Genomic DNA, 12,885 nt, shown 5'->3' with positions numbered 1-12,885 from the left:
GTTTCGCGTGGGCACACGCCCCCTTAAAAAAAAAAAAAAAAAAAAAAAAAAAGGAGAAAAGGGCCAGCAGGTGGTGTAGTGGCTAAAGCACTGGATCCCACATGACTGGCTCTGTGGTCTGAGTCTCAGAGCTGGAGGCTTGGAAAACACAACAGGTGTACGTGCACGCGCGTGTGTATGTGCACACCAAAAATCCTGAGAGAAGAATAGAGAAGGGACTGCAGTGTGGCCACCACCACCGCCCCCCCCCCCCCTGCTGTGGTGTTGGCCACCCCCACCCCCCCCCCCCCCCGCACCAGGGGGGCACTTTCCTTCTCTCTCTGTCTTTCTCCAACAAATGTGGCCACACAATAGCAAAAAAAAAGGAATAAAAGAATGGGGGCGGGCAGCAGAGGGTATGGAGCTAAGGGGCTAGATCCCACATGCTGTGTATTTTAAAGCTGAAGGACATAAGATTCATCCCCTCCGTTATGGAAGACACAGCAACGACACAGCAGGGAGCGCAGGCGCAGGGAGAGAAAGAGGCCCGACTGCTCACCTGCACCTCTCTCTCCTGTGCAGGCCCACGGCCTCGGGCACGCAGCAGGGTCCAGTGCAGACGTGCTCAGAGGCAGCACGGGGCCACCTCGGAGCTCTGCTCCCAGTGCTCTCTTTAATTTTTGTTGGTTAGGACACAGGAAGTTAGAATAACATTAACTGCATCTCCTATAAATGTAGGGCTTCACATTAGACATGTTTAAATCCATGGGGGAATTACATGAGCTTCTTCCTGTAAATGTGGAGCAACCTTAATCATCTTTTTACCTATTTTATTCCTTATGAATCGCACTTTATTCCAGCATCAAAACTATATAGCTCTTAGGGAATAAATTTACAAGAAAAATATCTGCACATGGAATAACTGTGCGTGATTTCTTTAATGGAGGAGATGCGAAGAGAGAGACTTCTGATGGGGTCCCGCTGTCTCACGAGGCTCCTGCCCCAGCCTCCCAGCGGCTAGCAGGACAGGCCCATTTCCAGAGCAGCAATGTGGCCACGGTGCCAGCAGGTCCGGCGGGCCTGGGATCTGAGCTCAGGCCTTCCACGTGGCTCCAGCACCACGTACTGGTTCCCACCTCCCACACACAGTATATACACCGGCCAGGCCACCATGACTAGGCCATATTAATCAAAAATTAAAACTTGAGGTAGCGACTTAACACAATTTCCCATCAGATCACATGAACAAACTGTAAGGTGCTGTGCCTACGAGAGACTTCAGGAAGATGACCTCATGGAACTGGCAGCGTGAAGCTGTGCAGTTTCCTGCTTTTAAATGCAATCAGTGGAATCGATCAAGGAGGAGACCAGAGAAACGAGCAGCTCCCCCAGGGAGCAAGCTGGAGCAAGCAGGGGCAGGTAGGGAACCAGTCACCTCTTCAGTCCCGAGACTTGTACTTCTCTCTTTTCCTGTTTACTGTTTTCATCTTTTTGTTAAACATAGACCACTCTCCCTCAAGCAAGAGCCCATGTTACATGACTCCTGACAAGCACTACCAGTGCCCCGGCCTTTCTCTTCTCCTCCAGCCACACGACGAGCATATTCTCAGACACTGTACTTCCGGGGCCACAAGTGCATAGCCATAAATTTAAAAATAAGGACGTTCTACTCTAAGGAGTTACTTTCCTTGTGAGTTATACAGAAGTATATGTTAAAGCTATATACAGCTTAATTTCTACACAGCAGATCTTTGAAGACATTAAACTGAGCACCAATATAGGATTCCTTTAAGGAAAAATATTTACAAATGTGAAGACTAAGTACTTAGGTTTACACTTTCATGTCATACCACGTATGCCTGAATGCAGGAAGACACTCACATAAAATACCCCTGAACCTGGCTCACTTTCCCACTGAGAAGGTTCAACAGAAAAAAATGAAGTACACCTAAATAAACCCAGGACGTGAATAAAGCTGTCGGACAGCTAATTTTAATACTGAGCGCATGCACTTGGTTACACTGGATATGAAACACTGTGTATGATAATGTAAATTTACATAGCACTTCTTACTACTCTCACATCCAGCAAAACGGTTTATTCACTCTCCTGACATGCGTCCTCAGCATTAATTAATCAGGAATAGAAGATAAACCAGTTCTTTTTTTTTTTAAGATTATTTTATTTAACTTTATTTATTTATTTTTAATTGGATCAGAGAGGAACAGAGTGACAGCGAGAGCGAGAGAGAGAAAGTGAGAAAGCTAGCTGCCAGGTCCAGGACTCGAACCACAGTCAGCCATGTGGGTGTACAGCGTCCTTAACCACCATGCCACCTGCTGGCCCTGAACCATTTATTTATATATCATTAGAAAAGAAAAATATTACACCAACAAAATGATGCATGCCAGGCACGTGTGCATGCGTGCCCAAGATCCCGAGAGGAGAAGGGATTGTGGTGTGGCCATCCCCCCAGGGGGTGGTTTCTCACTTTTGGTCTCTCTGTCTCTCTCTTCCTGGCAAGCACATGTGCCCTATAGCAAAAACCACTCCCCCCACACAAAAAAATACAGAAGAGCATGTACATGTGTATGCACATTATAAACATAGGAAAGCAACAAATATAAAGAATAATATCCTCTATGTAATTATCAAGGTGGAAGAGACTACTTACTGAATCTCTTATCTTTTTCTTTTTTCTTTTTTTAATTTCCAGAGGGCATGTGTCCTCGCCAGAGAGACAGGGAGAGGGAGGAATGACCCTCAGTGCGGCATGGTCACACCGCGATCCTTCCTACCCCTTTTCTCCATTCTTTCAGGATTTGGGGCATGCATGCACATATGCCGGTGAGCTTTCTAAACCACTGAAGCTGAGATTCAAACTGTGCGGTTCACCTTAAGAGATCTGGTTCCCTTACCACCAGGCCATGCGGCTAGTCCTCCATCTTTTTAATTTCTGAAGGGTCCGAATACCATGCGTGATGGGAAAATACGAGGGAGGAGCTATGGGCTGCCAGAGGGCGGAATGAGAAAGAGCTACCCTCTGCTCTGATGTGCGTGCATCAGCAATGCCCTCAGTCACAGACAGCCACCACAGAGTGAGCCACACCACACAAGTGCAGAGCCAAGGCAGGTACTCCTGGAGACAGGTCAGAGAAGTTGTCTTTTTTAAAAAATATTCACTGTTAAAAGGGGTCTGATTCGAAAAAGAAAAAAAAATAAACTTTTAGTCAAAGAGAAAAATATTACGAAAGGACAGATAAGGGGAAAAAAAGAACTTATCTTCTAATTCTGACGTTCATTTTCTAGGAAAACAATTCATTCTAATATTATCAAGCCAAAAATCAGAAACCTAACAGATAAGGGGGAATGGGTCCCACATGGCCAGACACAGTTTGATTCGAGCTTCATGGCTAGAAAAACACACCGGACACGTGTGTGCACCCAGAATGCTGACGGAACAGAGAAACAGAGGGGACTGCAGGAAGGCCACAGCGCACCGAGGGGCACTTCCCACCCCAGCCTCTCATCGCTCTTTCTCTGCCAAGTGCACACGTGCTCTGGCAATTAAACAATAAATAAATGGTTATAAAGAAGAAAAGCTCAGTTTAACATGTTGGTCCTCAATCTCTCACTTAGCAAAGTAAGGTCAAAAGTTACTGCTTGAGCAATGCAAACCATTAATTCAGGGGCTAACTGCCATGGCTCTAAGTGTGGTGTAAACTATGGATACTCTTGTGTAAGAAAAACAAAATCAGCTCAAGTAGCCCAAATCTTATGAATAGGCCACTTTTTAAACAAAGTCATTTATTTATAAAACTCAGAATATAGTTGTCTTGAAAACTGCATTAAAAATACAGTTTACGTTTTCCTGCTAGTCTACAAAATTTAAGTTTAATCACGTTGTAAAAGCCTAGAACTACCAGTTTTAGATGAAACTGGAAAACATGGTTAGCAAAGAAGAAAAGTAGAAAGACAAGGTTTCCTCCATTATAACTACTTATAGGGCTGCCCAGGAATTTTACATACATCTATATACATGAATACTGGAAAGAGCCGCTCTCTAGTTCTCCTCATAGCAGCAATAAAAATCCTGGCTTTCCCTCCCCGTTCTGTATTCTGCTTGCACTAAAATTCAAAGACACAAAGTCAGCAATCTAGGACCCAAAATTACTTACTAGTCTACCCAACAACCTCCCAGCCCACTATCACTTAATGTTGGTGTCAGAAATTAATAGGCCAAACACCCAAGAGCACAAGTCTCCTACTGCCGACCCGCACACATCCCGGGGCACATGAACGGGCACGGCCAGCCCGTGGCATGTAAGCATTACTCCCAGGAGAGCTCAAGAAGCTGAAACTTCCTCCCTGCAATTTCCGGTTTCTGGACAAGCTGTGCAAGGGTGCCTCCGCAGCACCACCTACAAAAGAAACGGCGCCTGCCGCTGCTGATGGCGGTCTTAGGCGACTGGGCCAACGCGGCCCTTTAACCGAGTCCAGGCCGACAGAAGAAAAACCGGCCCCTGGCAGCAAAGCAATCCACAAGCCAGTTCCAAAGTCTGTCCTGTAAAAGGGCACTCTAGCATGTGGGAAAGCCCCTGGCCTCAGCAAGATCCTCACGTGAACAGCCTCAGGAACCCCGAATGTAATGAGGGCCCAGCTGTCTATACTCTGCTGGGCTAGGAGGTGGATCGTTAATAAACACTGAACACAGGAGGTTCAAAAAGAGAAACAGAAAGTGAGTCAGAGAGAGGCTGCCATGCTGGGCACGACTCAGCTACTGCTGTGTGTGAAACGGCCAGTCGCTGACTTCTCTGGTCTCGGCCTCTCGAGTACAACATAAATCTATAAAGAACGCCTTCGAAACAACCGAACGAGAAAAGGGATGATGCAAGCAGGAGGGGCGGGCGAAATGAACACGTTAACTATCAGAAAAATGACACTGCACTTTTGGTCATCTTTCTTCTTAGAAAGACCTGCCTGATATTCCCCAAAGGACAGGAGTCTGGCAGACTCCTACAGGTAATCCTGGTCCCCAAATCCTGCTCATGGATCTATAGAACTAGGAAAAGCGTCTGTATTTCAGAGGGAAACAAGGCCGTTTCACCCACAATACACATTTATTTTTTAAGAAGTCAAAACATATCCCCCTTTAAAGTAATTGCCTGGTTGGTGGCAAAAATCTGTTACATGTGTCCCTCCCAAAAGATGAAGGGGTTGTGCAGCTGGTTGCCATCTTGAGAGAAAGCCAGGGAATGGGGCACGGGTAAAGACAAAGACACACAGAGGATTGAGACAAAGGAGAAGTCGGATGGAAACGAGTGTGGGGACGTCTGAATAACGGCAGCAGAGTCACCTGTGGCTGCCCTCAACTTGTCCCCTGATTTGAAAAGAACCACGTGGCTATAACAAGGTAATCGCTCCTACTAAGGGGAAGGAATTAAGGGGAAGGAATTAAGCCAGGAAAATAGTTTTTTTTGATTTGGAATGTATTGGGTAAAGAAGTGGTTAGGGCCTCTGTATGGCTTCTCTTTCTAGCAGCTTCCATCCTTGTTTGACTAATCAAAAGCTTGAACTGCATTTAAAATTATTGCTTCTCCTACAGAAAGAAATAAAAAATAAGTATGAAATTATCTCTATCTGTTCAAATGTAACTGCAAGTAACAAAAAATCCTGATTTGAGCTGACTTAAACATTAAGAAAATGCACAACTGGTCTATCAAGGAGTCTGGAGGTAGTTTGGGGAGTAGTCGTGTGGGTTTGGCTTTGCCTCTCCGTGGTCTTCCTGCCACCCTCAGGATGCTGGCTTCCTCGCCGGCTGACAGAAGGCAGCTGTGGCCGTACTGGGCATCACATCCGGACACAAGCGTGTCCTCGAGAACGAGATCACCTTTCCTCTGTAAGTCTTCTTCTGAGGAAAGCATTCCTAGAAGCCTCATGTGATCTCTCCCCAAATAACTCCTGTATTATCCGCTCAGTGCCTAGCGAGTCTCCAGAAAAGAGAATGCCATTTTCCTGAGTGATTTAAATGAATCAGAATCTACTCCTGGAGCTGGGGAGGCAGGGATCACACCAACTTGGGCTGTGTTAGAACAGAAAGGACAATGGATGTTTAGTTAGTACAATCTAATCTATTTTAAATTGCAAACCAAAAAAAAAAAGGAAAAGAAAACAAAAAACTAAAAGCCAAGACAAGAGGAGAAAGCCAAAGTTTAAGTGTAAAATTAAGACAGAAAGTGGTTCTCACGTCTGTGTTGTCAGAGGCCGGGATTTGCCACCCGAGGCCATGAGTGGTTCTGGGGGGAAGGAAATGCTCCCCATGTCGACTGGTGGTCATGACACAGGCAGACACGTTGGTCCAACCGTAAACAAGATTACAAGGAGCACGTTTTACTGTATGTAAGTTATACCTCAATGAAGCTGTTGGAATTTTTTTTTTTTTAAAGGGCTGTGAACTTCTAAAAATCAGAGCCCCTTCAGCTGGTGTTTGCTCAAATATCACTTTATCAGACAGGTCTTTCCTTTCCTTTTTTTTTTTTTTTCATTTTTTGGAGAAGTTTCTGCTATAGGGTGCGTGCGCTCGCCAGACAGACAGAGACAGACAGACAGACAGAAAGCAGGAAATCACCCCCCAGGGGGGATGGCCATGCCGCAATCCCTTCTCCTCCATTCTCCTCTCGGGATCTTGGGCACACACACACACACACATACGCCCGGCGTGAGTTTAAACCACCGGGTCCGGGACTCAAACTGCGGTTGACTATGTGGGAGTTCAGCAACATAGCCATTACGCTGACTGCTGGTCCCCAGATAGGTCTTTCCTAACTGCCCCACAAATAAGGCCTCTGCTAATTTTCAAAATGCACTCCAAAATAAAATCAATTTCCACTAAAACCCCAGCTCCTCCAATCAGGGAATAATATAGCAAAGCAACATGTTCTACTAATTCTTTAGACTGTACAGTACTACTTTACTATCCTTTAGATCACTGAAAATCCCTAACTGGGACCAACTGAAGGCAACCCTTGAGGCCTGCACTGCATGAAAATCAGGTCACCGCCACCCTCTCAACACGAAGCTCTGAAAAGCATGTTGGGTCGAACCAAAATGAGCCTCCCACTGGAGTAAAACAGGACTTGTGCTGCACACACCATATTCTGTGGACTTGTTGGTCACTTTGGTCTTAGAGGAAAGGCAATAAACCATGTAGAAAAGCAGGACTTTCAGGCACACGTGACAGATGGCACAAGGCCTTGTCCCCAGATACGGTCAGAGCGCCGGAACCTAGCGACAGGAGCAGGGCAAGTGAAGGAAGAGACACCAGGCACTTTTACTAGGAGCTTGAAAAAAGCGACCGTAATCCTACCAGCCTCCATTACTCTTCGTTAAATATTTTAAACATCGGGTCAAAGAAAAGCTGAGCACTGTGAACCTAAATAGAAATTCTAACATGCTCATTTTAGAAGAGAAAGCCTCATTACATTCGGGGTTCCTCAGGCTAATCTAACTCCATCTCCTTAAGCACGGGTATCTCAGACTCCAGCTGGGTTTGTCTCCCCCATCCAGACTACCCGATGAGCCTTCCCTGTATTAACCTGGCTAGGCTGCAGTGCCTGGTCACCGACCAAGGCTAGTGCATGCAGCGGTGAAGGTGTTTTGCCGACGTAATTAAACCCCAATCAGTTTAAGCAAGGGAGATGATCCTAGACCATCGGAGTGGGCAAAATGGAATCCTTTGGAAGGTCTTAAAAACAGGGTTGAGGTCTTCCCGGGAGACAAAAGAATCCGCCTGAGGACCAGAGGCCTGGCTGGTGCCTGTGAGTCCAAGCTGCTCGCCACCTTCGCTTGCCGATGGCCTGCTGTAAGGATTTGGACCTTGCTCAGCCAGCTCCCAAACCCATGTGAGACGATTCTCATACTAAGCTGTGTAAGGCATGCACGTATGTTTCCGTGTGTCTGTGTGTCCTACTCGTCTGCTTCTCTCACTCAATTCCAGCTAGAAACACCACAGCACAAAACATGAATTTAAAATGGCAAGAAGATTTTATATTTACAGATTAGTGTACAGTCAGCTTCCTGGATGATCTTTTAAACTGCAGAAGGTGGGGCCAGCAGACAGCATCATTAGACTGCCACATGGGTGACTGCGGTTGGAGTCCTGGACTCGGTGGCTTGAAAATCATGCCAGGCACATGTGCATATGTGTCTAAGATCCCAGGAGGAGAATGGAGGAGGAGGAGGACTGCGGTGTGGCCATCCTCCCAGGGGATGATGTCTCACTGTCCCTCTCATTGTCTCTGTCTCTCTCTCCAGTGAGAGCACACATTCCAAGGCAAAAACTTCTTTACAAAGAAACAAACAAAACAAGAAGTGCAGGAGGTTAAGGGGGTGATACAACACCAAATCATCTGACAGGAACTACTATTTTCTGTAGGAGCCAACATGGGAAGAGATGAATCCTTCACAGCTCTACGACGTAATGAGTATGTCTGGGCATTATCATAGCTTAGCCAAACTGCTTAATACTGGAGAGTGCCGTAAACAAGTACTGCAAACTGCAAGAACACTAAACATTTCTTGAGTTCAATGATTAGAACGATCTGTTTTTGTGTTCGTACTTAGGTACCTTTAGGAGCGAGTCCTACCGACTGAATTAGCTACAGCAGTGAGAGGGCGTTCCAGTCCGAGAACCACCACATGAGAGGTGGACTTGCACAGGGCTAACAGAGAGCAGAGCATGGTCTTACCCCGGCCGTGTATCCAGGGTGCAGTCGGACTGCACACGTGAAGGCGGGTCTGCAGCTCTGACAAGCGCACGTGCCAGCAAGCCCAGCAGGAGCCAGAGCAGCAGCAGCGACCCACCTAACGGCTGTGGGCCACGCGACACTCACCTTCCCAGGAAGTCCCAAACAAACCTCCTGACGGTGCAGGGACAGAAACTTGGCATGGAGGGGACAATTCGCGGGAGACTGGCTTTCTGAGAACCAGCATGGCCAAAGGGCAGAGGGGCCATACGCATAGAAAGGCGGAGACCAAAACCGCAGTGGAGCAGGACCGTGGGAAGACAGACGGAGGTAGAGAAGCCCAAATGGGAAGTTACAGGGAGACAGGCCCCACACAGGGAGAAGGAGTGCCTACACGGGAAGCAGGCCGCAAACACAGCACCACACGCGTGCCCCTCGGTACTTCATCTGGGGCAAAGGCCTAACAGAACCCCATCCCCGCTGTCTCTACATCCCCTGCTGTCTCTTACACCCCCGCTGTCTCTCACACCCCCACAGTCTCTCACACCCCCACTGTCTCCTACACCCCCACTGTCTCCAACGTCCCACTCTCTTACATGCCCGCTGTCTCTACATCCCCTGCTGTCTCTTACACCCCCACTGTCTCCTACACCCCCACTGTCTCCAACGTCCCACTCTCTTACATGCCCGCTGTCTCTACATCCCCTGCTGTCTCTTACACCCCCACTGTCTCTTACACCCCCGCTGTCTCTGACACCCCCACAGTCTCTCACACCCCCACTGTCTCCTACACCCCCACTGTCTCCAACGTCCCACTCTCTTACACCCCCGCTGTCTCTACATCCCCCGCTGTCTCTTACACCCCCGCTGTCTCTTGTATTCCCTCTGTCTCTTACACCCCCACTGTCTCCAACATCCCTCTGTCTCCTACACCCCTGCTGTCTCTTACACCCCCACTGTCTCTTATACCCCCACTGTCTCCAACGTCCCACTGTCTCCAACGTCCCACTGTCTCCAACGTCCCACTGTCTGTTACACCCGTGCTGTCTCTTACAGCCCCACTGTCTCTTACCCTCCCACTGTCTCTTACATTACACCCCCGCTGTCTCTTACCCTCCCACTGTCTCTTACATTACATCTCCGCTGTCTCTTATCCTCCCACTGTCTCTTACATTACACCCCCGCTGTCTCTTACCCTCCCACTGTCTCTTACATTACATCTCCGCTGTCTCTTATCCTCCCACTGTCTCTTACATTACACCCCCGCTGTCTCTTACCCTCCCACTGTCTCTTACATTACATCTCCGCTGTCTCTTACCCTCCCACTGTCTCTTACATTACACCCCCGCTATCTCTTACACCCCCGCTGTCTCTGATACAGGAATACTGACTGTCCCCTAGGACAGGCAAAGGTCAGTTGATGAAAATGGCATTCAAGGGCATAGGTGAGCCTACACTCTATCTTATTTCTACGTAAACCCCAGTACTAAATGGAGCCACTTTCACTTCAGACATTGGGTCAAGAAGGGGCAAAATGATCTTCAGATAGCAGTAGACAGTAAGTCTCAAGGAGCACAACTAGTTTTTGTGGGACAAAAAGAAAACTCAGTTGGAGAGAAACCCTGTTCTTAGCTCTGCCGGCTCGACCAGTGTGTAACTTCAAGAATAACTTCTCTGATTATGGTTTCCTCATCCATAAATGCCACGACAGATCTCACTCACAAATTCTATCACTCTCCTTTTTTGTTTTTTGGGGGTAGAGGTTTGGTTTTTTTGTTTTTTTTGTTTGTTTGTTTCTTGTTTGTTTGTTTTTTTGCTATAGGGTACATGCACCAGAAAGACAGAGAGACACAGAGAGACAGAAAGCAAGAAATCACCCCCCAGGGGGGATGGCCACACTGCAATCCCTTCTCCTCCATTCTCCTCTCGGGACTTTGGACACACACGCACACGTGCCCGGCTTGAGTCTAAGCCACTAGGTCCAGCGACATAGCCACCACACTAACTGCTGGTCCCTATCACTCTACTTTTGGTTCAGCACCTTACACTATGTTACTGAATAACAAAGTACAAAGCGGGTAGCAAAAGCTGAGTAAGGGCGGCCTCCCTGTCCTGCGTTTTCTATATCCAAGAAATTGTGTGTCAAATCTGAAACAAAATGGCAATGCTGGCTGACCAGAGGACGGAGACTCGACTGCTAGTACTGACTGTTAGCACCCCATCCTTGGAGACAGCATGTCATCCTGTTCCTCAAAATATGCGAAGTATAGTGGCATAAACGCTGCTATCTGGTGTGCTTAGATATGAAAATACAGACTTATTCCTATGTTTCATTCTCAAACACATCCATCTCTCAAAATCAGTTTTGGGTTCAAAAATGAATCAAAAACGTTTCCAAGCTACTTGCTTGAAATAGCAAGCAATAATTTCAGATGTAGATTTCTAATACCAGAAACCAAGCCAAGAATAAAAGGAAACAAATTTCTCAAGGAATGTCTTTTCTGAAATATACTTAATGGGAAGTCACTAGTCAGTGAAAAGTACCATTTTCAATGTTCATGCAGTACTGCTGCTGTTCTCGGGCCCGTACACAAAAACAAAGGGTAAGCAAGCACGTGAGTAGGTGGGGTGTGTGTGTGTGTGTATGTGTGTGTGTGTGTGTATGTGTTTCTTGAAAATCAAAGTTCTATGGGTACAGGATAGGGAAGACATTACTCTCAGAGGAAAACATCAAGTCTACACGTAAACTCGAAATTTAAAACTCAGTAGGCAATTTGTGGAAGTCGTCTCATCTGGCTGGCCTTTCAGAGTGTGACAATAAACGGCTCCTGAGGTCAGGCCCCAAGGAGCACACACGTCACTGACCTCCCTCTGTCACTGTCCCTGTTGCTGGCTGTCCAGAGAACATGGGTGATTATTGAAGGCGTAACAGAAGGGCAGTTTCTATACACTGTGACTTCATGTGAAATATATAACAGAAGAGGTCAAGAGGCTTGATCTTTACTATGAAATACACTAATAAGAAAAAAAAGAGAATTCTAACAGAGTGCGCTGGCTGGCTCTACTCAAAACCAGCCCAGAATTTAAGTCAGGGCTTCTTCGAAATCACACACAAGTCTCCTAAATTTGTCCTCGAATGCCCCTCCTGATTCTGACCGACGGGCTGCCGTAGTAGCTTCCTTCTCTATAATGTGAGTCGTGGAAAGTCTACCCACTCACAGCTCATCAGAGCCCTGGCTCAACAACACAAGGTCTACACCACGGAAGACAGCAGCACCTTGCACTGGAGAACGATTTGCTCGTTACATAGAGAAAGCATAGAAACAGCAAATAACTATTTGTACTCTCTTGATTGGTCAGTTAGAAATTATAATCTCTTAATTAATCAATACTTTCTCTTTTGCCTTTCAGTGATGTGTAAGTTTGTAGTTTCCCAATTTATTTCCTATGTTGCCTTTTAGCGACTGCAACAAATAATTTACATTGACTTAGAACAAAATGTAGATAATAAAGTAATATCATGCACCCACGAACCTAAACTGAGAGGCAGCTACATTTAAAAAGTGCACCCCCGAAGTACACTGTTCTAAAAGCACATTTTAAACCCGTCTAATTAGCGAGGGCCACCCAGTCCCCTTCGCTCACCTCTCCAGCTCAGCTATCTTCCTGTCTTTGTCATTCTTCTCATTCTCCACCTCCTTCAGGATTTCCAGGAGGCGGTCAACCTCTGCTTGGGCTTTGCTGGACTCCTCTTTGTACCTGCTGGTCTCCCTCTCCAACTGCTGGATCCGGTCACTCATCTCTGGACTGGCTCTGGCTTCCAATGTTGCCTCATGTGCCTACAAAGGAAAGTTCAAGTTCTCTTAGTTACACACACAGTGGCAGTGGGTGAACCATGCTTCAAAGAATCACTTATATTCTGATTTATTTATTTCTGTATTTCTGTATTTATTTATTTATTTTTGGGAGAGGTTTTTGCTATAGGGCACGTGTGCTCGTCAGAGAGACAGAGAGAGACAGAGAGACAGAAAGCGAGAAATCACCCCCGAGGGGGGAGGGCCATGCCGCAATCCCTTCTCCTCCCTTCTCTTCTCGGGACCTTGGGCATGCACACGCACGCGCCCAGCGTGAGTTTGAGCCACTGGGTCCAGGACTCGAACCA

At 46.9% G+C, this 12,885-nt stretch overlaps 1 protein-coding gene across 3 annotated transcripts in view; it reads right to left on the bottom strand.

Annotated features, from left to right (window-relative positions):
• ERC1 (ELKS/RAB6-interacting/CAST family member 1) overlaps positions 1–12,885 on the bottom strand; it is a 501,445-nt gene that overhangs the window by 323,384 nt on the left and 165,176 nt on the right. For all 3 annotated transcript variants that reach the window (XM_027766230.1, XM_027766231.1, XM_027766232.1), the window contains one exon: positions 12,369–12,562. In XM_027766230.1, coding sequence (XP_027622031.1) covers positions 12,369–12,562 — 194 coding nt within the window. The remainder of the gene's footprint in view (positions 1–12,368; positions 12,563–12,885) is intronic.

The sequence above is a fragment of the Tupaia chinensis genome, unplaced genomic scaffold, assembly GCF_000334495.1.
Source record: "Tupaia chinensis unplaced genomic scaffold, TupChi_1.0 Scaffold141530_1, whole genome shotgun sequence".
In the NCBI taxonomy this organism is placed as follows: domain Eukaryota; kingdom Metazoa; phylum Chordata; class Mammalia; order Scandentia; family Tupaiidae; genus Tupaia; species Tupaia belangeri.
Note: the sequence above shows the minus strand (reverse complement) of the source record. Positions and strands in the feature narration are given on the sequence as shown.